Here is a 27,448-nt window from a genome sequence, read left to right as displayed (position 1 = left end):
GGGAATAGCACTATACATTAGAAAGACAATTCAATCAGATATAATTTTTGAAGATAGGGAGGTGAGAATACTGATGGTGGAGATAAGGATGAATTTGAGAAAGATATTATTAGTGGCAATATACGCTCCAAATGATAAACAAGAACAATTTTTTGGAAAACTACCCAAAAAGATAGTACAATATGAATATGAAGGTATATGTATACTAGGAGACTTTAACACAATTGTAAACAATGGAATAGACCATGAATCCACAAAGATGAACAAGAAGCCAAGGAAAACCCTATCCAAAACATTTTTCATGATGGCGGAAGAATTAAATCTGCAAGATATTTGGAGAATAAGACACCCGGGGAAAAAAAGACAATACACTTTCTATTCAAACAGACACTTATCCTACTCAAGAATAGATATGATATGGATGTCAACAGAGTTAAAACTCAAAACATTCAAGATAGACATAGACATAAGTACATGGGCTGATCATAACCCAATAACAATGACTTGGAAGGGACAGAGGAAAAAGGGGAGATGGACTTTAAACTCAAGAATATTAAATGAAAAATGTTTCCAGCAATATATGGAAAAAGTACTGATTAAGATTAAGATTAAGATTAAGATTTAGTTTATTTGTATGCCGCCCTTCTCCGGGAGGGACTCAGGGCGGCGAACAACTCAAAAGGGGAAAGGGGATAAAAACACAATACACGTAATTAAAATACACAAGAGTCATACAGCCATACAAGTCGAGAGGGGAGGGGAACTCATCAACCCCAGGCCTGCCGGCACAGCCAGATTTTGACGGCTGTCCGGAAGGCCTGGAGAGAGGTGAGAGTCCGAATCTCCGCAGGGAGTTCATTCCAAAGGGCCAGAGCTGCTACAGAGAAGGCCCTCCCCCGGGTAGTAGCCAGATGGCATTGGCTGGTAGACGGAACCCGGAGGAGGCCGACCCTGTGCGATCTAATGGGTCTGTGGGAGGTAATTGGCAGCAGGCGATCTCTCAAGTATGTATTTCTTCTAGGAAAACAGAAAGGAAGACACATTACAGAATGTATGGGACACTTGTAAAGCATATATCAGAGGCCTCACAATGACATACGTAGGGAAAAAGAACAGACAGAATAGACCAACTCAAAAGAAGTTGGAATTAAAGTATAAACATCTGGCGATGTAGCTGCAGAAAAAATCCACAAAATAAAAAAGTAAAAAAATATGTTGGAACTGCAAAGACATAAACTGAACTTGATAGAAAATGAGGATCTGGCAAACAAAATAAAATCGGCGACACAAAACGCTTTTGAAAATGCAAATAAACCAGGACGTTGGCTGGCTTACAAGTTGAGAAAGGAAAGAGAACAAAAGCTGATAAGCCAATTGGTGGATGAAGAAGGGAATCTACAACATTGAAATGGAGAAAATAAAATAATAATTGAGAACTATTATAACAAGCTGTATCAACAAGAGAGGGTACCAGAAGGGAAAATAAGACAATTCTTAGAGAAAACTAAAATAACTAAAATTCCAAAAAAAATTAAGAAGGCATTAGAAGAAAGAATTACAATGATGGAGGTAATAGAAGGCATCAAAAGGCAAAAGAAGGGGAAAACACCAGGACCAGATGTATTACTGGCAGAACTGTACCAAACACTACAAGAAGTATTAAGCAATATAATGTTTGAATTATTTAATGACTTACTAAGAGAGGCAAAGATACCAGAAACTTGGACAGAGGCATATATAACGCTTATACCAAAAGAAGAGACAGATCTACAACAAGTTAAAAACTATAAACCTATTTCACTACTAAATGTAGATTATAAAATCTTTGCATCAATAATGGCAGAAAGAATGAAGAGACTTTTAAATGAACTTATACATATAGACCAAAATGGATTTCTCCCTAAGAGACAGATCAGAGACAATATGTGAATTGTATTGAACACGCTAGGATACTATGAAGTCCACCCAGAGAAATGGCATTGTTATTTCTGGATGCACAGAAGGCCTTTGATAATGTGAACTGGCAATTTATGATAACGCAACTTCAAATGATGGGATTTGGTGAGGGATTCATGGGTATGATCAAGATGATATACAATAGCCAATTGGCAAAAGTAATGGTAAATGGTGAGGTGACAGAGAAGATAGAGATCATGAAGGGAACTAGACAAGGATGTCCACTATCCCCGTTATTATTTATACTGACACTAGAGATTTTGAATAAAATAAAGGTAAAAGGGATGAGGGTCAAGAAAGAAGAATATAAATTACATTCGCGGATGATTTGGTCTTTATTATGGAAGATCCAATAGAAACGGGGCCAAAACTAGTCGAAATAATAGAAGAATATGGAGAAATAGAGGGCTTGAAGATTAATAAAGATAAAACAAAGATTCTAGTGAAAAATATGACAGAAAAACAGAAAAGAGAGTTGATGGGGAAACTGGACATACAGGTGGTGAAAAATGTGAAATATTGGGGTATTCAATTGACATCAAGATGTGTAACACTAAAGAAGGATAATTATTATAAGGTGAGAAAACTAATAGAAATAGATCTAGAAAGATGGGAAAACCTGCAATTGTCACTGGTGGGAAGAATAGCAGTAGTAAAGATTTAGTTTAGTTTAGTTTATACTTTATTTGTATGCCGCCCTTTTCCCTGGGGGGACTCAGGGCGGCTCACAATTGGAGGGAGGGGAAAGACAGACAAGTTACAAACATAGAAACCATATATCGTTAAAAACACAACAGTCATACCATTCGAATGGGGTTACAAGTCTTTACCCCCAGTCCTGTTGGAACAGCCAGCTTTTAAGGGCTATGCGGAAGGCCTGGAGGGTGGTGAGGGTACGAATCTCCACGGGGAGTTCATTCCAGAGGGTCGGAGCAGCCACCGAGAAGGCTCTCCTCCGGGTAGTTGCCAGTCGACATTGGCCGGCTGATGGAATGAATATATTACCAAGACTGCTATACTTATTTCAAACAATACCGATAAAACTAGAAAAAAAATACTTTGAAGGCATGAATAAAATAGTGGGGAAATATATATGGCAAGGGGGAAAAGCTAGAATTAATATAAAAATGTTGCAAGATGCAAGAGTTTGAGGTGGATTTGAATTACCAAATTATATTATCAAGCAGCGGGATTATCTTTGATGAAAGAATGGATTTTACTGAGTAATACAAGATTATTGACACTGGAAGGCCATGATTTGCAGCTATGTTGGCATGCTTTTTTGTGGTATGGTAAAAGCGAGGCACATGGTTATTTTCAAAGACATTATGTAAAGAATGGATTGTTAACAATATGGGAAAGAATGAAAGGGAAATACTATTTAGAAATACCAATGTGGCTTTCAACAATGGTAGCATTGACACATCCAAATATTAGTAGTATGGAAAATATCATTAGATACAAAGATATCTTAACAGAAAGGGGGGAACTAAAACAAAAACAAGAATTAGAAAAACAAGGGATTAATGATTTTCACAATTGCAAATACAATCAAAGTATGAAAGAGATAAAAGGGAATTTGGTTTTAACTTAGGAAGTTTGGAGTTGGATAAGATACTTATGGGAACGGAAGAAAAAATAATTAAGAAATTATATAGCTATATGGCTACCTACTAAGAACTAGGTTAGAAGAAGAAGTGGTTAAAGAGACAATGGTAACCTGGGCAAGGAATTTTGGTTACACGATTGAGTTAGAAAAGTGACAAAAACTATGGGAAAGGAACTATAAATTAACCATGTCAACACTTACAAAGAAAACTTATACAAAATGTTTTATAGATGGCACATGTCACCGGAAAAATTAGCAAAGATGCTTAAAGATAAATCAGCGAAATGTTGGAAGTGTCAACAAGCAATAGGTTCCTATTATCATATGTGGTGGGCATGTGCAGAAGCAAGGAAATACTGGATTAAGATAAGAGTATGGTTCAAGAAAATGTTACAACAAGAATTTAGACCAGAGATATTTTTACTAGGTATTATCCCAGAGAAATTCAAGAAAGAGGATACCTATTTGATTATACATGTACAGCAGCAAGAACTGTATTTGCCCAAATTGGAAATTAAATAAGCTACCAACAGATGAAGAGATAGTAAAAAAGATATTAGATTGTGCAGAGATGAACAGGTTGACAATGAAAATAAAGGATAAAGAAGAATCGGAGTATTTCAAGACATGGGGAAGATTTTATGATTGGCTAGAGAAAGCAAGCTAGAAAAGAAAGTAGGAAGAAGATACAGAACCCAGGTGATGCACTGTTAAATGGAAAAGGGGGGGAAGAAGGGAAAACAGAAAAGAAAATATTAAATACATGAGAATATAATAGAGAGATACAAAGCGGGGGGAAATATAATTAGGATAGATTAGTGAAGATAAGGGAACAAGAAAAGATACTAATTATATTTGGGTTTGCTGAAATACTATCCCAAGGAAACATAAAAAGACTCAAAAGAGACACATAATAATAGAAAAGAAAGAGAGAGAGGAGGAGAGAATGAAAGGAAGATGGGGAAAGAAGAAAGAGGTAAGGAGAGGAGGATGGTAGGGAGAGGAAGAGAAGGAGAGAGAGTAGGTAGGGGAAGAGGAAGAGTAGGAGTAGGAGAAAGGTAAGGGAAGAAGGAAGGGAAAGGAGAGGAGGAAGGAGGAAAGTAGAGAAGGGAGGGAGAGAGAAAAGAAAGGGAAAATAAGGTGGTATTACAACAAGAGGAAGGGATGGTAAACAAAGCAACCCAAACTGTTTGCCTATATTATAACCTATAAAATGGAATAACAAATGTATAAGAATGATAAATGTAAAGAAGAAAAATAATTATGTGAACGTATACTTAAAATAATATGTAAGAGAATGAAAAATAAATAAAAATGTTTTGAGGAGAAAAATAAATCCACTACAGGTAGTCCTTGATTTATGACCACGATTGAGCCCAAAAGTTATGTTGCTAAGTGATAAATTTGTTAAGTGAGTTTTGTCCCACTTTACAACTTTTCCTGCCACATTTGTTAAGTGAACCACTGCAGTTGTTAAATGAGTAAATAAGTGAATCTGGTTTCTGGATTGACTTTCCTTGTCAGAAGGTCGCAAAATGTGATCACATATCCCCAGGACAATGCAACCATCATAACCATGAATCAGTTGCCAAGCATCTGAATTTTGATCACATGAACACGGGGATGCTGCAACGGTTGTTAGTGTGAAAACGGTCATATGTCACTTCTTTCAATGCTGTTGTAACTTTGAACAGTCCCTAAATGAACTGTTGTAAGTTGCAGACTACCTGTACATCATAATTGGTCGAAAGTCTATTATGAAGTTGAGGTTCTTTAAAAGTAAGTGATTAACATCTTCACAAAACCTAACGAATAAAAAAGTATTTCTCAGTTGCATACTGCATCTGAAGTTCTCTGTATTTTTTTTATAATTTGGAATTGGTTTCCTCCCCCCACCCAGCTCTCCCCTCCCTCTAAGCATTAAGTTATAGCCATTATCGGTATGCATAGCTGGACTTAGTATCCTATTTAAATATTATACTATTATAATAGCATAATAGTATATTATACTATTTTTCTTCTTTTGGAGAAAGCATTAAATGGAAGTATAAAAACCTTTGTGTTTATGAGTTGTGGAAATATAGTTTTAAAATCTTTTTATTAAAATATACACTTTGTGACAATTGATAAGCATAAAAAATTAGTTGGCAACTCTTCTATTTCACAGACTTTTTAAAAAGTCATTACTTTAGTAATGGAATGCTAGAACTACAACACCAACAGAAAAGCATACAATATAGTTATACAGGGAGGGAGGGAGGGAGGGAGGGAGGGGAAAATCAGGGAAATAATTTATGAATATCAATGCAGAATTAAGTCAAATCTTAAGCTTACCATAAGGAAATATGGCTTCACTTTTTATTTTTGAAAAATAAAGACTCTTCAAAGGTAGATAATGGACTCATATTCTGAATTCATATTCTCATATTCTGATTAGGCTAGAAACAACACCAGAATGTTTCCTTCCTGCCTTCCATACAGGATTAGCCCTGTAAAGTGGGAAAAAACAAAAGATTTTCTTCCAACAACCGGTTCTCCGAACTGCTTAGAAAGTTACCAACCAGTTCTCCCGAATAGATGCGAACTGGCTGAATCCCACCACTGCTTTGATAAGCTGACAGCGTCACGTGACTCACCTGCTCCGTGCCTTTCTACCAAACCTTCATTTTGCTTTGGTAATATTATTGGCTTCCTGAGGTCTATAGCGGGAGGTTAGTGTGCTACCACTTGAATGACTCTCTGAATTAGTGTTTTTGAAAAGTGTAAATGGGTTTAGATCTCAATGTAATGCGATTTCACATGTATATTGTTTTTCTTTAATTTCTCTGTAAAAATAGGATAAGTTAAGTACATTGACATATAGTGGAGGTACACCAAAGGGAGGAGGAGTGGGATAGAAGAAAGATGGGTAGAGAGGGCGGGAGAGAGGATGGGAGGGAGGGTGAGAAGGAAGGGAGGGAGTGGATCGGGACAGAGGAGTGGTAGAGGGGGAGGGGAAGTAGGGTAGAGGGGGATGATGGAGGGAAGATAGTAAGTTGGAGGGGGGCGGAAGAAAGAGGTGTACGGAGAGTGGGAGAGGTATATTGGGTTTCTATTTTTTGCTGTATTTTGCAAGAGGAATTGCTGCGATTATTGTTTAATGTTGTATGGCCCCAGCTATGCACAGTATATATGTGAGTGTATGAAAATGGAAAATAAAAAACCTTTTTCACTTGAAAAGTGTAAATGTTCTAAAGCAATAAGGAAATCAGATTATACTTTGTATATTGTTGAAATCTTTTCCATTTCGAAGTCCCCTAAAATTTTGGCACCCTATGTGTTTGCTTAGTTTGGCTAGGTCTAAAATCAGCCTTAGGTGTGCCTAATCTAAATGGGGCATTCACTAAGAGCATTCAGCAAGAGAAAAGACAACGACAAATTATCAGAATTATTGTGCGAGCTCCTACCCACACATACTCATGAAAATAGCCCAGTGTAGCCTAGTGGTGTATCAAAGTAGCAATAAATGCTAGAGGATCTCTCAGCCTGGCTGCAGACTGTTAGCAAACAAATGACAAGTTGTGAATAGGCAAAAAATGGTTCTTTCCAAGCAACATAGCAACTCAGGATTTAAAAATATTAGACAGGCAGAATTCAGTCCTAAAATAAGAAGAGGTTCCAATTTAAGCTGCTGATTTTCATACATGTCTGAGACTGGCTTCCAATATTACATATCACATAATATTAAGAGCAGGAGCTTTTCTGATTTAAAAACCAAATTGGAGGGGGTATATTTGCAGAGAAGCCTGAAAATATTTTTTTTTAAATTAAATTCACTTAAATTCTATAAAATAACTCCACATAGTGAAAGTTATCAGAGTGCGGCAAGCAGTGGTAGCGGATTCATTCTGATGAAATAAAAATTGAAATTAGAGCCGAGGTGGCGCAGTGGTTAGGGTGCAGTACTGTAGGCCACTTCAACTGACTGTTATCTGCAGTTCAGCGGTTCTAATCTCACTGGCTCAAGGTTGACTCAGCCTTCCATCCTTCCGAGGTGGGTGAAATGAGGACCCAGACTGCGGGGGCGATATGCTGACTCTGTAAATCGCTTAGAGAGGGCTGAAAGCCCTATGAAGCGGTATATAAGTCTAACTGCTATTGCTATTGAAATTTGTCACATAATTGTAGCACATAATTTCTCCCTTGTCCTTTTCTACATCCAAAGGTGGAATGGGGAAAAATAGTAGTGTTGCAAGGTTAGAAAAAAATGGACTAAACCCAGAGAAAGCCATGAGCTGCTGCTGTTGTTTCAAACATTCCACTCAGAAGAAAGTACAATCTCCAGAGTCCTTGCTCTGCTGTTTAAAAGTAAATATAAATATTATCTAATTGAATCTAATCATTTGATGTATAAGAGCATCTAAAAGACCCTGTCATGCTGCCGTGGCATGTTGAAAGGTTCTCAGAAAGGATCTGTACCCAGAAGGTTTATTGCAAACTATTATCTAATCCATTTCCATACATCACGTTACTTAAGGATTTCCAGAGAGCACCTCTGGCTGAAATGCCTTCTGGTAAATTTCTGGAGAAAGTGCTATTGCACCTTCTAATTCAGGGTCAACAATACATTAACAGCAGTTAAGCACTTCTCTATGGGTTTACTTATTCAGAAACAAATTATTTTATTTATTTATGTGTTCTTAAATTCAGGAACCAATTAATAGCTGCCACAAAAGCAAATTTGTCTTTCAAAAGATTAGCAAAGGCAAAAAAAAAAAGTTTGGAAAGTTTTCTGCTAAAAATTGTCATTGTTCAGAGACCAATCTCTGCTCTCGCTATGCTCAATTGGATTTATTCCCAGTAAGTTTACATCTAAATTTATAAATATTTTGAAATTTGAGCCAATTATAGTGATTTTTATTGCTCTAGTCTTTCCAAATCATTGTAGCCCTTTGACATAACGTGGGATAATTCAATGTCATAGATTAAAAACCCTGAGGAGATATAATTTCACCAGTGTTTCTAGAGGGCTATTGGAGAACCTTAAGAACCTTCTGATACAGTGTCTTAGCAATAAGCAACATGAAGCACGCATGGAACAGATCAACAATCATATCAATGACATAATTCTATTTCATAAGAAAAGAAAATTTTAAAAAAATGTGGTTTTGCCCCACACATTAGGGCAGGCTCCAAATCTAGAAGTATCTTCAGACAATCACAGACCTAGTACACATGGATCATACATCATGTGTAAAGATTTTAATGGTCCCAGGGGAATTCCTGCCTCTACACAAGATGGGCAGCACACAAATCTAATAAACAAATAAATAAAAATAAAAAATATCAGTTTCCCCCCCCTTCCAGGTATGCAATATAGAGTAAAGTGTGACAATTTAGCAAACTTTTACCCACTTAATAGCTCTCATTCTCCAGTGCCTATTCCTCAGATTACTGTTGCCCTCTATCTTAAAAAAGATTGAGAACAGCCAGCCTTGCTAATAAAATGCCTGAATATTTTGATATAGTTATCCTTAGTATTTTCAGTCTGGAAATGTTCTCCCTTCTCAGATGGTAGTAAGTGTGTAAGATCAACCTCTACAGAGAGCCTCAGAGCAGCTTCTTTGTTTTTTACATTGCCAGGGGAGCAAGCTGTTCTTTATGTATGATTCACACAGAAATTCTTGTGCAGGGATCCAGAGAAATAAAGTAGTGGTGGCTTGCCCAAACTTTCACCTATTTTCATTTCATGGTCTGATATACTAATCCATATTTCTCCTTTGCAGAGGCAGCCAAATTCTTTCCATTCCCTGTTTTACCATTGCAAGAAGTAATGGTGGTGTTAATAGACATCTATCCAGATTTGAGCTAACAGCCTGAAGCTGTGAATTCACAATCAAATACTACTACTACTACTACTACTACTACTACTACTACTACTACTACTACTACTACTACTACTCCATATTTTTTTACATTTGTGCTGTAAATGAGAAAGAATGTGATAATTTTAAAAAGTTGCAGTTGAATGTCTCACAATACTGCAAAGATAGTTGGTTTTCTTGGGCATTGCTATAATGCCATTTCAGCATCAGCCAACAACTATGTCAAGTAAATCACTGATCTACAAAGTTTGTGAAATTATCAACCTCTGAGAGAAAATGTGTTAATTTTACATATTTTGATTAGATGAATTAGGAAACAGGTGATAAAGGTGCTGGTCGGTTAAAGTTTTCAAGATATTTTGCAATAAAGATTTATACACAGGCAAGTATATTTGCCCACAAGAGAGGGAGATGTCTAATGACCATGATGCCTTGGAAACTTCTCGACAAAGTACGGTAGATCAATGAAAATGGTACCACGTGGAAGTATATAAATTTATCTTCAGTTTTAGAACAGCAAGGCCGATGACATTGAAAATTTGCTTAGGTCCGATAAAGCACTTGTAACTGTAAGTGCAAACATGTTGCACGTCAGAATTCAATTCTTACATTCACATTTAGACTATTTCCCATTAAACTGTGGGGCAGTGAGTGACGAGCATGGGGAGAGATTCCACCAGAATATCGCAGGACTAGAGAAAAGATACCAATGGAAATGGAGTCCATCCATGCTTGCCGATTACTGCTAGAATCTCCCTAGGGATGATCCTACTGCAGTTCACAAGAGAAAAGCAGAAAAGTGCAGTTTAGATACTGAATAAAGATGGAACCTTGTTGTTTAATTTGATATTAGAGCTTATCAGCTTTTCATGCAAAAAGCATGAAGCAAAAAGCATGAAGCAAAAAGCATGAAAATGTTACATGAAAAACTAGTAAATTAATGGAAAGTTATGTTATTGATATCAATAAAAAAAATTATAATGATTGGTGTGGCACCATTCTCATTGCTTTTTCGCACTTTGCAGAAAAGTTATGGAGCATAATTGCACATCCCCCTTGTAATTTTGGATTATTTTGATGCAATTTTGACCTGAAGCTGTACCTTGGAAACTGGAGCCAATTAATACTCAGGACTTAATTTTTCTTTATTAGTGACCCAATTATGGTGAAATTAAGCTACTTTCATTTCTTTTCTCCTTGTAGACCAGTGATAGCTATCCAAAGAGCCGAGGTGGCGCAGTGGTTAAATGCAGCACTGCAGGCTACTTCAGCTGACTACAGTTCTGCAGTTCGGCTGTTCAAATCTCACCGGCTCAGGGTTGACTCAGCCTTCCATCCTTCCGAGGTGGGTAAAATGAGGACCCGGATTGTTGTTGGGGGCAATATGCTGACTCTGTAAACTGCTTAGAGAGGGCTGAAAGCCCTATGAAGCGGTATATAAGTCTAACTGCTATTGCTATAACCTCTGTATCTGTTGCAGTCCAACCTATTCCAACTCATCTACTAGTACTTCTCATAGCTGGTTCCACTGTACAAGCATTTGTGCATCACATGCTACGTGGATTGCCCTAACTTGGAATGAGATCAGGCTGCCATGTCACACCAAGGCCTCTATTTTCAGTTGGAAAAAAATATTGTTACTAAGGCTCCAGCAATACTTTGGACTGAATTGCATAATTGCCATAAGAACTTTAAAATGCCTTAGAATCCCTACAGTTTTACTGACAAGATTTCAGAATTCATTTGTCCTTGCCTGCTTCATAGGGATGAGAGAGGATGACTGTCTCAAGGTCACCCAGTTGCCGTTGTGCCTAAGGCAAGGCTCAAGCTCAGCATTTCCAGATTTTTATCCTGGTGTCTTAACCAATACACCAAACTGGTTCTAGCAATAGCAGTTAGACTTATATACTGCTTCATAGGGCTTTCAGCCCTCTCTAAGCGGTTTACAGAGTCAGCATATCAACCCCACAGTCTGGGTCCTCATTTCACCCACCTCGGAAGGATGGAAGGCTGAGTCAACCTTGAGCTGGTGAGATTTGAACTGCCGAACTGCAGATAGCAGTCAGCTGAAGTGGCCTGCAGTACTGCACTCTAACCACTGCGCCACCTCACCTCTTCTCTTAAGGTCTCCTAAATTGGCTAATTTCAATCTTCCCATGTGCTAAATTTTATGAGACAAAAGAATCCTTTAGTTGTTTTAAAAAAAGTCTAGCACTAATCTTTCCTGGTTTTATCAATCTAGTTTTCAGAAAATTAAAAAGTAGCATCATCATTAATACTTGCTCAAGGTTACTAGCCATCCATTCAGCCCTATTTCCCACAATAGTCCCAGCACCTGAAATTACTTTAAATATACAGTACTGCAGTTTATAGGAAGTTAAAGGCATTTTATAAAGATACGTAATATGCTACATTCATCAATAAAATAAAGCATCAAAACACAACAAAATAGGAAGATGTGTTGAAATTATGAGATTGGTACTAAATTAGATATCCCAACTCCAACAGTAAGTCGGGTCAAACATCCTACGAAGCCATGGTTTACATGAGTGGTTCAATATGGTTCAGTGTGATGTGGTTTACACCAAGCCATAAATCTTAGTTTATGAACTATAATCAGTGGTTTCACATATCATATTGGCTAAAGCTATGGCTTATAAATCATAAGGTCTGGATTTGCCCACTCTGCTAAATCAAAACCAAAATAGTCACATTATGGCTTATTGCAACATGTGTATCCAACCTGTTTCCTGGTGCCGTGATTGTAAATATTATATCAACCATAAAAGAAACATCACAAGGATGCAATGTTTTTTTTTTCAAAATTAGTCAACCAAAGGGATGGTTCCACCACAATACCGCGAAGCCCTTATCCGCGGAGACATAAGCGCGAACCCTAATCCGCGCCGTCCGAATCGCTAAAGCAAATGCGACATTACCGCACTGACATAAGGGCGGAGGGCAAATCCCGCCTTACGAAGCACTCAGCACCCTAAACCTAACCCTAAACCTAACCCTAACCCTAAACCTAAACCTAACCCTAAAGCAAACCCCTAAACCTAATCCTAACCTTAATTTAAATCGGCTTTCTGCCGCCGCACTGTTTTAAAGCGCCCTTCTGTCACCGCGCTGTTGTCGCGGTGGTGATGACGCGCGGTGATGACGTTGCGGCTTTAGCGACGCGGTTTTATCACCGCTATTTTGACGAGGGCGGTTTTGTCGCGCCACGCAAAGGGATATATATTACATTAAAAATACTCCCTAGCATTGTCATCAGGCAATCACAACCAGTGTTCTCAGGAGAAGCTTGTTTCTACTTCTTCATCCAAAGAATTCCTTTCTTCTATGAACCCTGTGTAATATTTTGAGGGAAGCTGCTCCCATGCCAGGCAGACAGAGACACGGGGAAAACATTCATGGCACCAGCAAGGAAGAAGTGAAGGCAAGAAAGATGAGTGGGAAGAGGAGAGATGTCTCTGTTCAAAGGGATTTGTTCCGCTGTCAAGAAGAGAAAGATCCCCCTAAGAGCTTCATGAGCACTGGAGGGAGGGGGGAGGGAGGGCAGGCCCTGTAGTATCAACCAGGATGGGGCAGCAGCTGGGCAGAATCGATACAGAGCCCAGAAGGCTTGAGAGAGTACAATTATTGCTTTCAAGACAAGTGGCAAATGGGTGTCTTACTCACCAAATTCCTCTCAGAAAAGAGGGCATGGGGAGGATTACTTAACATGTCAACAAATGCTGCTTTTTCCTTCAACAAAACAGCTATCTACTTTTTCTACTCCTCAAATTGAAAAAACGTGGAGTAAGAAAAAAAAGTGGTAAGAATCAATCATGTGGCATTTACTCAAACAGCAAACACGAATCACATCCAATGTAATATTAGCCTGCCTGCCTGTTACAATTTGAACCAGAGGTGGGTTCCTACCAGTTCACACCTATTCGATAGAACCGGTTCGTCAAATCTACCGAACCGGTTAGAAGAGGTTCCACCAGTGGACCCGTAAAGCAGGCCACACCTACAGAAGAGGTTCCAAACATTTTTTGAAACCCACCACTGGTCCTTGGATATGATTATTCTACACTATCATGCTCATATTTATAAAACTCAGTGCCTCTGTGAAAGGTAAGGATGACTACTGCGTTTGTAGTGCAATCAGAACATTGCGTGTGTTGAAGTTGTTTTAACGCAAACCAAAGATGCCTTTTAAAAAACAAGTTTACATCATATTCTTATGCATGCCAGTGCTGTGTGTGAGGTAATTTAAGGTGGTTCTGACAAGTGTCGTCGGCATCTTCATATCCGGTCACATGGGCAGCAAGCCACTCCCATCCGGTCACATGGGCGGCAAGCCACTCCCACAAAGGAGGCCACACCCACAGAGTAGGTTCGAACCATTTTTGAAACCCACCACTGATTTGAACTATCCAATAGAAAATAAAACTTTAAAAAAATTCAGTTCCACATGAAATGCAAGCAATGCACCTACAATGCAAGGAAGCAAAATTTTCTACCTGTGAGTTTAATGCAGAATTATCTGCTATGTTGCCTTCCACAGAATATAAAAATCAGAATATTATAAAAGTATCCCACCTTGACTGTACATTCTGTTATCAAGAAAAATAAAATACGGTACATTAGAGCTACTCTTAGTAAATTGGAGTAATTGTGTAATATTTATTAGAGCTGCATTGCTGTCATGTATCCATAATACTCAATATAATTAACTCCATATTTCTGCTAAGTCCATGAGGCAGGTTAATTATTTTATCCTCATAGGTGGTAAGACCCTCTGATATGAGGGATTCTTGGTGCTGTCTAAGCTTGGCTGTTTTATTGTAGACACACCTGCAGTTCACTGATGATATTACCTAGTTTGGGTAATAGCAATAGCAATAGCAGTTAGACTTATATACCGCTTCATAGGGCTTTCAGCCTTCCCCTAAGCGGTTTACAGAGTCAGCATATCCGGGTCCTCATTTTACCCACCTCGGAAGGATGGAAGGCTGAGTCAACCCTGAGCCGGTGAGATTTGAACAGCCGAACTGCAGAACTGCAGTCAGCTGAAGTAGCCTGCAGTGCTGCATTTAACCACTGCGCCACCTCGGCTCTAATGAAACCTCTGCAAGAAAACAACCAAACCAGAGAGTACCAAGCACCTTTCATTTCAACCCTGAGCTACAAATATTTTCCTCTGTCAGTACCCTCTGATATGTTTGGAATCTTCCACTCTCTGTTTCCATCCAAAAGCATGAACCACTACAGAACTGGCAGAAAGACCAGCCCCTTTCTCTCCAGTCTTTAACCAACTTCCCTTGAAACTAATATAACACTTCAGTTGACCTAATCAAGATAACACCTCTTTACATTTGGGGGCTATTTCCCCTGGAATTGTAATCAGTGAAGTTTGTGTTTTTATGTGTATTTTATTTTGTTTCACTTATATCCATTTTTAAAACCTTAAAAAATAGAATAGAATAGAATAACTGAGTTGGAAGGGACCTTGGAGGTCTTCTAGTCCAATCCCCTGCTTAGGCACCACTTCAGACAAATGGTTATCCAATCTCTTCTTAAAAACCTCCAGTGTTGGAGCATTCACAACTTCTGGAGGCCCTGATTACGGTAATTGTTCTAACTGTCAGGAAATTTCTCCTTAGTTTTAGGTTGCTTCTCTCCTTCATTAGCTTCCACCCATTGCTTCTTGTCCTATCCTCAGGAGCTTCGGAGAATAGCTTGACTCCCTCTTCTTTGTGGCAACCCCTTAGATATTGGAACGCTGCTATCGTGTCTCCCTTAATTCTTCTTTTAATTAAGCTAGACATACCCAGTTCCTGCAGCCATTCTTCATATGTTTTAGCCTCCAGTCATCTTTTGTTGTTCTTCTCTTCACTTGTTCTAAAGTCTCAATATCTTTTTTTACATCGCGGTTACCAAAACTGAATGCAGTATTCTAACCGTGGCCTCAAGGCATTATAAAGTGGTATTAACACTTCATGTGATCTTGATTCTATCACTCTGTTTATGCAGCCTAGAACTGTGTTGGCATAACTAGTAGCTATTGAGTGTGGAAAACTTTTTATGTTTCAGATACTGGCTGCTTTTAAAAAAAATTAAGATTATAGCCATCCCTGTTAAAATTTCTCAAACTAACCATCTTCCCCCCCCAAGACCTTTTTGAGTGAATCACTGCAATTGTTAAGTTAGTAACACAGTTGTTAAGTCAGTGTTTCTCAACCTTGGAGACTTGAAGTCCTGTGGACTTCAACTCCCAGAATTCCCCAGCCAGCTGTGCTGCAGAACTGTGCTGGCTGGGGGATTCTGGGAGTTGAAGTCCACAGGACTTCAAGTCTCCAAGATTGAGAAACACTGTGTTAAGTGAATCTGGCTTCCTCATTGACTTTGCTTGCCAGAAGGTCACAACAGAGGATCATGATACTGCAAGCATCATAAATATGAGTCAGTTGCCAAGCATCAGAATTTTGGTCATGTGACCATGGAGATGCTGCAATGGTTATAAATATGAAAAACTTTTTCACTACTGATTATGTATTAAATAAGTTATTGAAGAAATGTCAGCTGTAGAACAAATCTTCTCTGACAAAATAGAGATGGCATTGAAAGTGGATTTAAATCAGTGTTTCTCAACCTTGGCAACATGAAGATGTCCGGACTTCAACTCCCAGAATTCGCCAGCCAGCTGGCTGGGGAATTCTGGGAGTTGAAGTCCGGACATCTTCAAGTTGCCAAGGTTGAGAAACACTGATTTAAACTAACCAGAAAAGGGGATCATTTAGAAAAGCTCTATTGGTTAAGGCACCAGCTAGAAACCAGGAAACAATGAATTCAAATCCTGCCTTAGCCATGAAAACCAACGGGATGATCTTGGGCCAGTCATTCTCTTTCAGCCCCATTCACCTCACAGGGTTGTTGTTGTGGGGAAAACACAGGATTATTGGGTATGTTCACTGCCTTGAGTTATTTATAAAACTAATAAAGGCAGGATACAAATAAATACATAAAATGCATTAATAAATGTTCCACTGGGTCTACAAAAGGAACTAGGTGGGGCATTAAAATTTAAAAAGGAAATACAAATGACAAACCAATAGAGTGAGCTAGATAATGCTCTTCCTACTAAAGTTACTGTTAAATATTTGAAGAACTCTGTTTTTTAAAAAATTTAGTTTATATTGGATTATACTATTATAAATATATGTTTATTTTATTAGATAGATAGATAGATAGATAGATAGATAGATAGATAGATAGATATAGATATAGATATAGATATAGATATAGATATAGATATAGATATAGATATAGATATAGATATAGATATAGATATAGATATAGATATAGATATAGATATAGATATAGATATAGATATAGATATAGATAGATAGATGATAGATAGATGATAGATAGATAGATAGATAGATAGATAGATAGATAGATAGATAGATAGATAGATAGAGAGATAGAGATAGATGATAGATAGATGATAGATAGATAGATAGATAGATAGATAGATAGATAGATAGATAGATAGATAGATAGATAGATATAGATATAGATTTAGATATAGATATAGATATAGATATAGATATAGATATAGATATAGATATAGATATAGATATAGATATAGATATAGATATAGATATAGATATAGATATAGATAGATGATAGATAGATAGATAGATAGATAGATAGATAGATAGATAGATAGATAGATAGATAGATGATAGATAAGAAAGGGAGAACGAACACATATCTATTCCAACCATGGTAGAATACCAACTTGAAGAGGGGAAAAAAGTGTTAAAATTTATACTACCATAGTATCTGGTGTTCTGCCATTAAGACTCATTATATGGTTTTGTCTGATTAAACAAAACTCACACCAACTTTGTTCTTCCCATATATATATTTCACTTTAAATATCACATTATCAAATGTATGCATCTGCTATATGAAATTTGAAGAACAAAAATGCAAGAAATCCCCAAGTAACAATTAAGCTTGTCTGTTACAGATCCATTCAAATGACTGAACTTTCTTTGCACTTTTAATCCTCTCTACATTTCCTAGCACCTGTTCAAGGTCTCTGTGCAATCTGGCACTGCCAAGGAGTGTGCAATCTGGCACTGCAAACCATCTTAGGTCAAGAGGCACAAAAGAAGGAATAGGATGAGTTTTCGCCAACATTGTTTGGTGAAACAAAATGACAGCTTGCCGCTTACACAGATCTAAATCTTTTGCTATAAAAGGTTATTACAAAATGCAAACGTATTAAAATAATCAGTAGTTTAGTTTAGTTTAGTTTAGTTTAGTTTAGTTTAGTTTAGTTTTGGTTTATTTGTATGCCGCCCTTCTCCAGGAGGGACTCAGGGCGGCGAACAACTCAAAGGGGAAAGGGAACATAAACAACAGTACACATAATTAAAAAACACGAAAATCACACAGCCATACCAGTCGAGAGGGGAGGGGAACTCATCCAACCCCAGGCCTGCCGGCACAGCCAGGTTTTGACGGCTTTCCGGAAGGCCTGGAGAGAGGTGAGGGTCCGGATCTCCGCGGGGAGTTCATTCCAAAGGGCCGGAGCTGCTACAGAGAAGGCCCTCCCCCGGGTAGTAGCCAGATGGCATTGGCTGGTGGACGGAACCCGGAGGAGGCCAACCCTGTGAGGTCTGACGGGTCTTTGGGAGGTAATTGGCAGCAGGCGGTCTCTCAAGTACCCAGGTCCAATACCATGAAGGGCTTTATAAGTGACGACTAGCACTTTGAAGCGTATCCGGAGACCGATTGGTAGTAATTGTACAATACTTAGTTCAGTAAATATATAGCCCCTTTCATATTTATGGAAAGGTGTAGATTTATAAAACTATGTCGAATTCATATAGAAACAAACTATTTAACCCAACATTAAGAAAAACCAAACAGCCTGAAATTGTTTCTGCTTTACAAAAAAAAATTAGGATGACCAGGCAGCAAAGATTACAGTCCCCTCCTCCATATCACTTTCCTGCCTTCTGGTGATACTTTGATTGCTTGCAGCCCTACAAAAAGTTCATCCCATTTATATATTTCATCTTACTAAAAATTGCATCCAAGCAACTAGTTTCCCTGGGGGGTTTCATCTGAACAAGAGCGGGGGCTCCTTCCCCGGCTTCAGAAGGGAGGAAAAGCCCCGTGGCCTCTGGGCTCCTAGCGAGCCTCGCGAAGACGGCGGACTTACTTCTCGTAGTCCAGGCGGCAGTAAAGCTTCTGCTCCCGGTAGAAGCAGCTGCTCTCCAGAGGTTCTCGGCAGGAGGCGCAGCGCACGCACCGCTCGTGCCACAGCCGGTCGTTCAGGCGCAGCAAGAACCGCTCCGAGATGACGCCTCGGCAGCCTTCGCACACCGAGGCTCTCCCTGCAACGACCCAGAAGGACGGTGACCCACGCGGCAGTCCCAGCCGCCGCCGTTGCCCCGCCCGTCCCGCTGCTCTAACTTTTTGGACACGTTTCTCGGCCATTATATTGCTCTGCCTCAACGTCTCTGATTCGTTTTCAACGTTTTGGGTTCTCTTGAAGGGTGGACTACGGGACCCAGGGAAATACCCAGCGTGGGTGTCCTAATGGCTAGCATTTGGCCAGCCTTGCTTTCCCTCCCCCTTCCTGGTTTCCCCGAATAAAGACCCTCTAAACCAGTGTTTCTCAACCTTGGCCACTTGAAGATGTCTGGACTTCAACTCCCAGAATTCCCCAGCCAGCGAATGCTGGCTGGGGAATTCTGTGAGTTGAAGTCCGGACATCTTCAAGTGGCCAAGGTTGAGAAACACTGGTTTAAATCCACTTTCAGTGCCATCTCTATCTTGTCAGAGAAGATTTGTTCTACAGCTGACATTTCTTCAAAAACCTTTTTCACTACTGATTATGTATAAAATAAGTTATTGAAGAAATGTCAGCTGTAGAACAAATCTCTGACAAGATAGAGATGGCACTGAAAGTGGATTTAAACCAGTGTTTCTCAACCTTGGCAACTTGAAGATGTCTGGACTTCAACTCCCAGAATTCCCCAGCCAGCGAATGCTGGCTGGGGAATTCTGGGAGTTGAAGTCCAGACATCTTCAAGTTGCCAAGGTTGAGAAACACTGCTCTAAACCAACCTTAGCCTCCGAAACAAAGCAGATAGATCCTATGGTTGCAGTTGCGACAGACCCGCCCTGGACCCGTTTTCTCCACGAGCCCTTCTGTTCCCAAACATTATTGGCGGGGTGAGGGGGGGAGATCGTGAATTTGGGACCCTCCTGCCTCCTGTTCCGATTGGCCTCAGACTCAGGGGGATTTCGGTATTCCCCCCTTTTAGATTAAGGTCGCTTGGTAAAGCGTTGCATCGCTGGAGGCATTCCTTGCCATTATAACCAGGGAAGACCCTCTCTAGGCTGAGCCGCCACAGCAATGTATTCTTGTAAGTGGCTGGTTTTGAGCTGCGGGATGAAGTGCATCCTATTGTCCTCCCTGACGGCTTGACCTAGAAGACCAAACCCTGGGAAGCCCGAGTGCCACAGCAGAGTGGCCTTCAAGAAATACCTCTCCACTCTCTCCCCCCCCCCCCGATCTCATGCCCATGCCTGCCACTGGACCTCTTGCCCCAGAGGAAACTTGCAAAGGTCCCGCTGCTGGCCTGTGACATCAGCGAGAGCTTCACTGAACCAGCTGCCAGCCCACATCTGGCCTTCTTTAGCAGCTACTGAGCTGAATGTCACAACCAAGTCCCTGAATTGAATTTCTTGAAGAAGCTTTCCTAAAGCATTCTTGGAGCTGGGTATGAATTTAGGACACTAGTACTGAAGATTTGAACTATCACCAAAGGTCCCGCTGCTGGCCTTTGACATCAGCGAGAGCTTCACTGAACCAGCTGCCAGCCCAGGTTCTTTAACGGCACGGGAATCCTAGCGCCCACTAGATAGGTCTGAAACGGATGCTTGGCGGCCTGTCTCCTTTTCCTGCCCCCAGTTGGCCGGAGAGCCTTCCCCGGGGCGCGTTTTCCGCACCAATCTCCGAGCTCATCTTTCTGGGAAGAAACGTGAAACTGTCCTTCAAGGCTTACAAGCCACTCTTCTCTTTCCTTCCTCTTGGTATAACATAAGATATTGAAATGCGTTCCGTGCTTCTCCTGCTCCTGGCCTTTTTCTCTAGAAATAGAGGCGCTTTCCTCTCTCTCTTTCAATTCTAATTTGTTGTTGTTGTTTTTTATTTTAATTAGAGGCTCCATTGTAAAATTCTGGCATCGGAGCGATTTCCCTCCTCTTGGTGTCACAAAACTAGCTTTCTGGTTGCTTTTTAATCATTTGTATTTCAAACGGCGACCGATTAGGTGCCCTGGATGGAGATACTGTTGTTTGGTGGGGGGCGTTAAAGACCGAAGGTAGGACTATAGTCTTGGTATACCATGGCCAGAGTTGGTAACCGTTTGAAGCACAAACGAATGGTTGTTTTTTTCCACTCTCTTCGTCTGAAAAAATATCTTTGTGTCCACTGAGAAATAATTATTTATTCAAAATGGTTAAATCTTGCTTTTCTACTCAAAGGCTCAAAAATGTCAATTCTTATTTAGGGAAAACCGATTGCTTTCAAATGAACAATTAGAAGCATTCCCTCCCCTCCCCAACTATCTTTATTATTTTTTGGGGGGGAGTGGAGAATAAAATAAAATTTTAAGCAATAAAAAAGGAGGAATTAAAAAGAAAACTTGGACCCGTTCTAATGCAGCCCTAACCTTACAAACTTGCTAGAGAGGCACACTATCATTGCCCCTTTTTTTTGTCTTATTGTGCCTTGTAAATCGTCTTCATTATAAGGAGGGAATCCGTTGTGCATCTTCAGAAGAGTTTTGCAAAGCGCATCCGCAGGAAAACAACGGCGCGAAGGCTCTGGGCAATAATCCCTTTCGAGCCTGCCTCAAAACCTGCTCCGAAACAAATCTGGAGAGAGGGCCTTACTTTTATTCGCTACAATAATTGTGATGTGTATCTGTCCAACCCGACCCCCTTTGTGCTTAATTTAAATGCTGAGATTTGATTTTAGTTATAATTGTCTTTCATGCATGATGCGTTAGTTTCATCGTTAATTAACGGTATTAATTAGAACGATCTGTACATGTAGAACATGCACGCAGGCACATAAGTATCTGCTAATTATTATGTTGTATCTTCTTATCTGTCTGTTGGGATGAACAAGTGCTAAAGTCAGATGAAGTCTGACTTCAGTGTCAGGTAATTCTTGAACTTTTGTTTTAAAACTGCTTAAAGGGAGCAGCTGTCTGTCTCTTTCACTCGCCCGCATGAGAAAGACCCGATTTCTCTTTCTCTCCCTCCCCCCCATTTGTTTTCCTGGGGATGATTTTTGAGGCAAAAAAACGGATAATATGATCCTGTCCCACCATCGCATCTAGCTGTCGGCTTCTCCGCAGGCGTCACGTGCGGAGAGGTGGCGGACATCCTTGCCCAGCTTTTCCTTCTTCTTCTGGGGGGTTTCTTCGTTGGGGAGGGCAGAAGGGCCCTGCCTGCCCTCAGCCTCTACAAAGGAGGTGGAGACCCGCAACCGTCGGGGCCGGCCAGGCTCAGAGACTCATCCCAAATCTGGCCTAGATCCCCCCCCCCACCCTACTACCGGTACTTACCCAGCAGCGGGGTAGAGAAAGGAGGCGGCGGCGGGGGCTCCAGGGCGTCCTGCGGAGTTTCCTCCATTTTCAGGCCGCCCAGCTTGACAAGAGAGGGGGCGAAGAAAAGCGCTCCGATTCCGCTGGCGGAGAAGAGAAGAAGTCGGTAAGTCTAGAAGTCCCCTAAATCAGGGGTCTCCAACCTTGGGAACTTTAAGACTTGTGGACTTCAACTCCCAGAGTTCCTCAGCCAGCTTTGCTGGCTGAGGAACTCTGGGAGTTGAAGTCCACAGGTCTTAAAGTTCCCAAGGTTGGAGACCACTGCCCTAAATGGTTTCCCCGCAAACCTCCCCATCAGCGGTACAGCGGGCCCTCCTCGAGGCCCCCAAGGGACACCCCGGGCCGGCTGCCGACTTGCTCTCCTCTTGCCTCCCGCAGGCACCCGAGCTGGAGCCCCCGGCGCTTACCTGCCAGCCCCGCAGCGGAGAATCCAAAACAAGCCCCGTCTTGATCGGCGGCGCAGGAAGGGCTCAGCATCGCGCCTTGGGCTCGCCCGAAGGCGACTACACCCCCATCCTTGCGCTTGCCTAGCGCACGGCCAGGCATTGACGGCTCTGGCCGTCTTTGCCGTGCTTCCCGCCCTCCGGGAGGGTCCCTCCGTCGAAGGACAGCGGGGGCTTTCCTCGGGGACAAGCCAGAGGCATCCCTGCCCCCAGCCCGTGCCTCCTACTCCTCAGGTAACCCCGGAGAAGGGCCGGAGACGGCGGGGGCTTTTCCGCAGCGCCGGGGAAACCGGGTTAGACGTCAGGGGCAGGAAGGGGTGGTACTTGGCCCCCAAGCTCGGTAAACCGGAGGAGCAGCGCCACTCCCGGCCGAGGGGAGGTGGGGGGGGTGGGGGTCGGGCTTGGCGTCCCCCGATAGCAGCTTCCAGCCTTACAGAAGAGGGATCGGAGGCGACCGCGATGACGCCGCTCCGCTGGACCTTACCCGGCTTCAGAATCAAGTCTTCTTCGCGGTTCCCACTTTTCCCATTTCCATTACTTGGGTCGAGGTTTCCTTCCGAAAGGAATCCAGATTCAGGCAGGGGTTTGCCAGTTTTTGATTAGATTTGTAACACTTGTCATTTTTTTTTTGAAGAATTGGATCCCTAATTTAGATATTTTCCAGAACTCCCACTTTCTTCTCTCACTCATAACTTCCTCCAGTCTTTCTTTCTTTCCTTCCTTCTTTCTTCCTTCCTTCCTTCCTTCCTTCCTTTCTTTCTGCCTTCTTCCCTCTCCCTCTCCTCCCTTTCCCTCTCCTTTTCCCTCTTCCTTTACTCAATAATCAATTTTAAGGGGTATTAAGGGGTAATATGATCTATATATCAATAGATTGGTGTATTATATGAAAACAGTTATCATAGGATAGAAAGAGAATGAGAGACATTGAAGCAAAACTTCACTTTGCCAGTATTGGCTACCTGCAAAAGGCAATGGTATATCAAATAATGGAATGGCCTACAACAGAAGAGTACAGAACCTCAGACTCCGAGGTTTTTCCCCACCCGCCATCTACTTAACCTGAAATTGACTCGACGCCAGGACGACGGGTGGGGGGGGGGGGGTGTGTGATTATATGATGGCTTCAAAAACGCCCTTCAATAAATAAGGGCCACCGAGCCACGTTGATCTCTGCCCCCCCCCCCCCCGCCCCCCAATCTCGGAAGCCCCACGTCCAGCCCACTGCGCTGCGCGGAGTTAACTTAAGAAAAGTTTCGTCTCTGCGCCTTCGCCTCTCTCAAAATGACACGTTAACCTAGGCATGATTGAACAGCCAAACTCCAAGGATGAAACCTAGAATCTTTTCCTAAGTTACCCAGGGAAATTGTTTCCGAAGTGGCCTCCTGGAACTACGCCTAGCCCTAGTCCCGCAATAGTTTCGAGTGTTTCGAGTTTTATTTCATTTGTATGCCGCCCTTTTCCCTAAGGGGACTCAGGGCGGCTCACAACTCAAACCAGGGAAGGGGGATACAGACAAAAATTAAAAACGACACATAACAATGCATAATTTAAAACACACAACAGTCATACCATTCGAGACGGGGGCAACAGCTCTTTAGCCCCAGGCCTGTCGGAACAGCCAGGTTTTAAGGGCTATGCGGAAGGCCTGGAGGGTGGTGAGGGTTCGAATCTCCACGGGGAGCTCGTTCCAGAGAGTCGGAGCAGCCACAGAGTTTCAATACTTGATTCCATCTTCGCCTTGCAAAAGCAAGCCTATTCTGAACCCTTTGGTGCCGCCGGATTTTGTCAGGGACCCTCACACCAGTGGGGTCGAGCCATTATGCCCCAATTTCCCCCGTTCCCTCGCTAGCCCGACACAAATTTGCTTGGAGCTGCGGCGGTCCTGTATCCAGGCGTCCCACTCGCGTTTCTAGCAGCCGTGGACCGCAATGCCCGCCATCCCGGAGGGCGGGGGGGGGGGGGATGCCGTGAAGTCCTTAGCTGGCAGAGCGTCCTGTTGGAAAACTCAGGACGGGAAATTTCGGGACATTGAAATCGTCCCAAATATCACCTCGGCACTTCGCTGTTTCAGATTGCAAGGCGGGTCGAGCAGGTGCGCGTTGTCTCGGGCATCATCTGGTCTAATTAGTTTGGAAAAGGAGTTTGAAGACAAGACAGTTGACTCCGGGGAGACTGCTCTCTTTCTCTCCCCCGCCGTCGTCCCCCCCTTCTTGGCATTTCGAGATCGCTTGCCGGTTGCGCCAGAAGTGAAGGACCAAACACCAAGCGTAATTAAGGACACCCCTCTACTCCGGCTCCCTTAGGAGGGAGGGCAGGGAGACAGGTTCGCTCTCCAGGCATTGCACGGAAGATTGCGCAGATGTGACCCCAAGTGTCCCAAGGGGCTGCTTCTTCGCAGGATGATTTGACAGGAAGGAATGGGAGACCTTTGCACCATCGGAAAAGCTTTCCCAGGCCTGGCCTGACCAGATGGGTCCGGTTTGAATCATCTGGAGAGCACTCTAGAACTCTCCTTTGGTATGATGGGTGGATCTCCTTTGGTGATGTTCATTACCACCAAACCGTTTTTGCCCTTCTAGAGACCCTCATCAACTTTCCTGGCTGCCCACTGCCTGTTTTACTAAATGGTGAGGGCCTTTTCCCTTCCACGTGGGTTTGGTGGAAGAGTGAAGCACAGTAAGAAAAGCTTTGGCTTCTAAAAGACCCAAGTTTTCCTGTTCAAAATCCTCTTCATATTGAACACATTTTTAAAAAATCAATAAATACAATGACTGGTTTTATATTTCTAGGATGTCATGCACCTTTTCAGCCTCTTCTAATCAGGTCTTCTGCAGATGTCTGGAAGTGCTCAGAAACCCCACCTAATATTATAAAAAGCTATTTAGGGAGCCCCAAACTATTGGAAAGGGCTTGACTGGGAAAAATGTTATATTCTCATTATATTCATAGAATAGTAGTAACAAATATTGCTTCTGAGGGGAAAAAACACAACAGAAAGTTGAACTTCATTGTATTTTAAGCAAATGTTTGTGGGGTAAGAAAAAAAAAATCTGTTTAACAGAAAAGATTTACTGGAATCCAGAACTTCTCTGATGTTCTGTGCAATGGAGTTTAGAAGATAAAATTGAAAGTTAAGTCACTGTTAGCAGTGCTTTTGTTCCAGTGAATTTTTGCTGACTTAGGTCCAATAAATGTTTAGATCTAGAACCAGAAAAAATAAAATATTTTGACCTTATCGTTTAAGGTCAAAATAGGCATTAGAACTTTGTATGTTGAACAGCATATTACACACAGATAGTCTTTGTTTAGCTACCCCAATTGGGACCAGCAACCAGATTAAGTAAAATGTTTGCTAAGTAAAACATCACAATTTTACAATTATACTTCACCTTTCAATTTGCTTTACAGGTCTGAAAAGGTTATAAATGTGACATTTTTTATCATCAGTGTAAATGTGAATGGAATATAAAGTTTCTTCCCCAGCAGATCTCCTCTAATTGGCAAGAGCTCCGTGAATCCCATTTAATAATATTGGTTATTTAGCAGAAATGAGCTAAAAAGGAGCTGTAATTTAATTTGCCACTGGGTCATCCAATGTGATGTGTTGTAATATAGTTCCTTGTGTAGGTGTGGGTCACCCATGGCCCAGTTCATACCAGGGCATGCGGAGCCACGCTGAACCACACAGGAGAAAACAAACTCCTAAAACCCCATAACATCCTGATAGTTCATAACATAACATTCTGAGATGTGCCCTACCAATGACGCCCAGGATTTGACCATATATAGACAGAACTTCCCTGAGCAGTAGATTAGAAATTATACTTTTACAGGCTGTTTTTAATCACATGCTATTGCTCCTCCTGCCTTTGTCCTATCTCAATAAAAAGGGGCTCTCAGACCCCCAATCTGGGTCGCTCCATCCCGAGAAAGGTCGTGTCCCGTCTTTTCTCCACATTGGCCTCATGGACGAACCACGGGAACGTTACAGTGATGCCCCAAACTTTTCTTTGTGGCAGAGCTTGGTACAGCTGGGAGCCAAAGGGGGTCCTGAATGAAACCTGGGATGATAGAACTTGAATGCATCCAACTTTCTTCCTCTTCCTTTGTATACACAACTGCTTCAGTTACCTGTGAAGAAACCCCATTAAACTAAGTAAGTTTTAATAGATCTGATGAGTTATGCACTGAGAATATGTTTTGCCTTTGATGAACCTAATATGAGAAATTGCATCTCTATTACATTTGCTCCCTCCATGGTATATAAATAACAGCTCCATGTAATTTCATTATCGCTTGGTTCAAACAACGTAATAGGCTAGACAGAAATAAACTGGGCCGTTTGAATGATGATGTCCTCCTATGGACATGGTAAACCCATTTGTTTGGGGTTAGCAAGTTATGTATTATGTGTTTATTAACCTGGATGTACTATAGGAACCCAGCCTTGGTAATCTTTACCTTTCGTCCATATCATTAGTCCCTGTTGCCAGTGGCAGAGTTGGCCCACTGTATTTGAACTGGTGCTGCTGTTTTCTGCAGCTATCAATCTTGCACTTTTCCGAATATAACCTTCCATTTGTCTGCTTAATTCTAGGACAGGCAACCTGCAGCTCCTGGACCATAGGAATCTTCCTGAAGCCCTTTTCTACAGCCTTCAGCATCTTCTCGGAAAATGTCAGCACATTTTTGGTGGGGAAACTCATGAAAATTGAAGTGAAAGCTCTAAAGTTATCACTTTCACTGTCAAATTCCCCTCAAACTGCATCCACTGTTAGATATACTATGAATGTCTTACCAACTCTGCAAGTTCTGCTCTTTAATGGCATCTTTGCCATTCAGGGCTTTGGTTGGTTGGTTGGTTGGTTGGTTGGT

The 27,448-nt window shown here is 41.5% G+C and overlaps 1 protein-coding gene across 1 annotated transcript in view; it reads right to left on the bottom strand.

The window, feature by feature from the left end:
* The window catches only part of LMX1A (LIM homeobox transcription factor 1 alpha), an 88,492-nt gene extending 61,255 nt beyond the window's left edge, over window positions 1-27,237 (bottom strand). The window contains exons 1-3 of the mRNA XM_032226822.1: window positions 27,035-27,237; window positions 22,092-22,213; window positions 18,665-18,839 (exon numbers count right to left, since the gene is read on the bottom strand). Of these exons, the coding sequence (XP_032082713.1) occupies window positions 18,665-18,839; window positions 22,092-22,213; window positions 27,035-27,237 (500 nt within the window). The remainder of the gene's footprint in view (window positions 1-18,664; window positions 18,840-22,091; window positions 22,214-27,034) is intronic.
* Between the last annotated feature and the right edge of the window lie 211 nt (window positions 27,238-27,448).

This window comes from Thamnophis elegans, chromosome 11, assembly GCF_009769535.1.
Source record: "Thamnophis elegans isolate rThaEle1 chromosome 11, rThaEle1.pri, whole genome shotgun sequence".
NCBI classification, from domain to species: Eukaryota; Metazoa; Chordata; class Lepidosauria; order Squamata; family Colubridae; genus Thamnophis; species Thamnophis elegans.
This window is presented reverse-complemented; position numbering and strand designations above follow the sequence as displayed.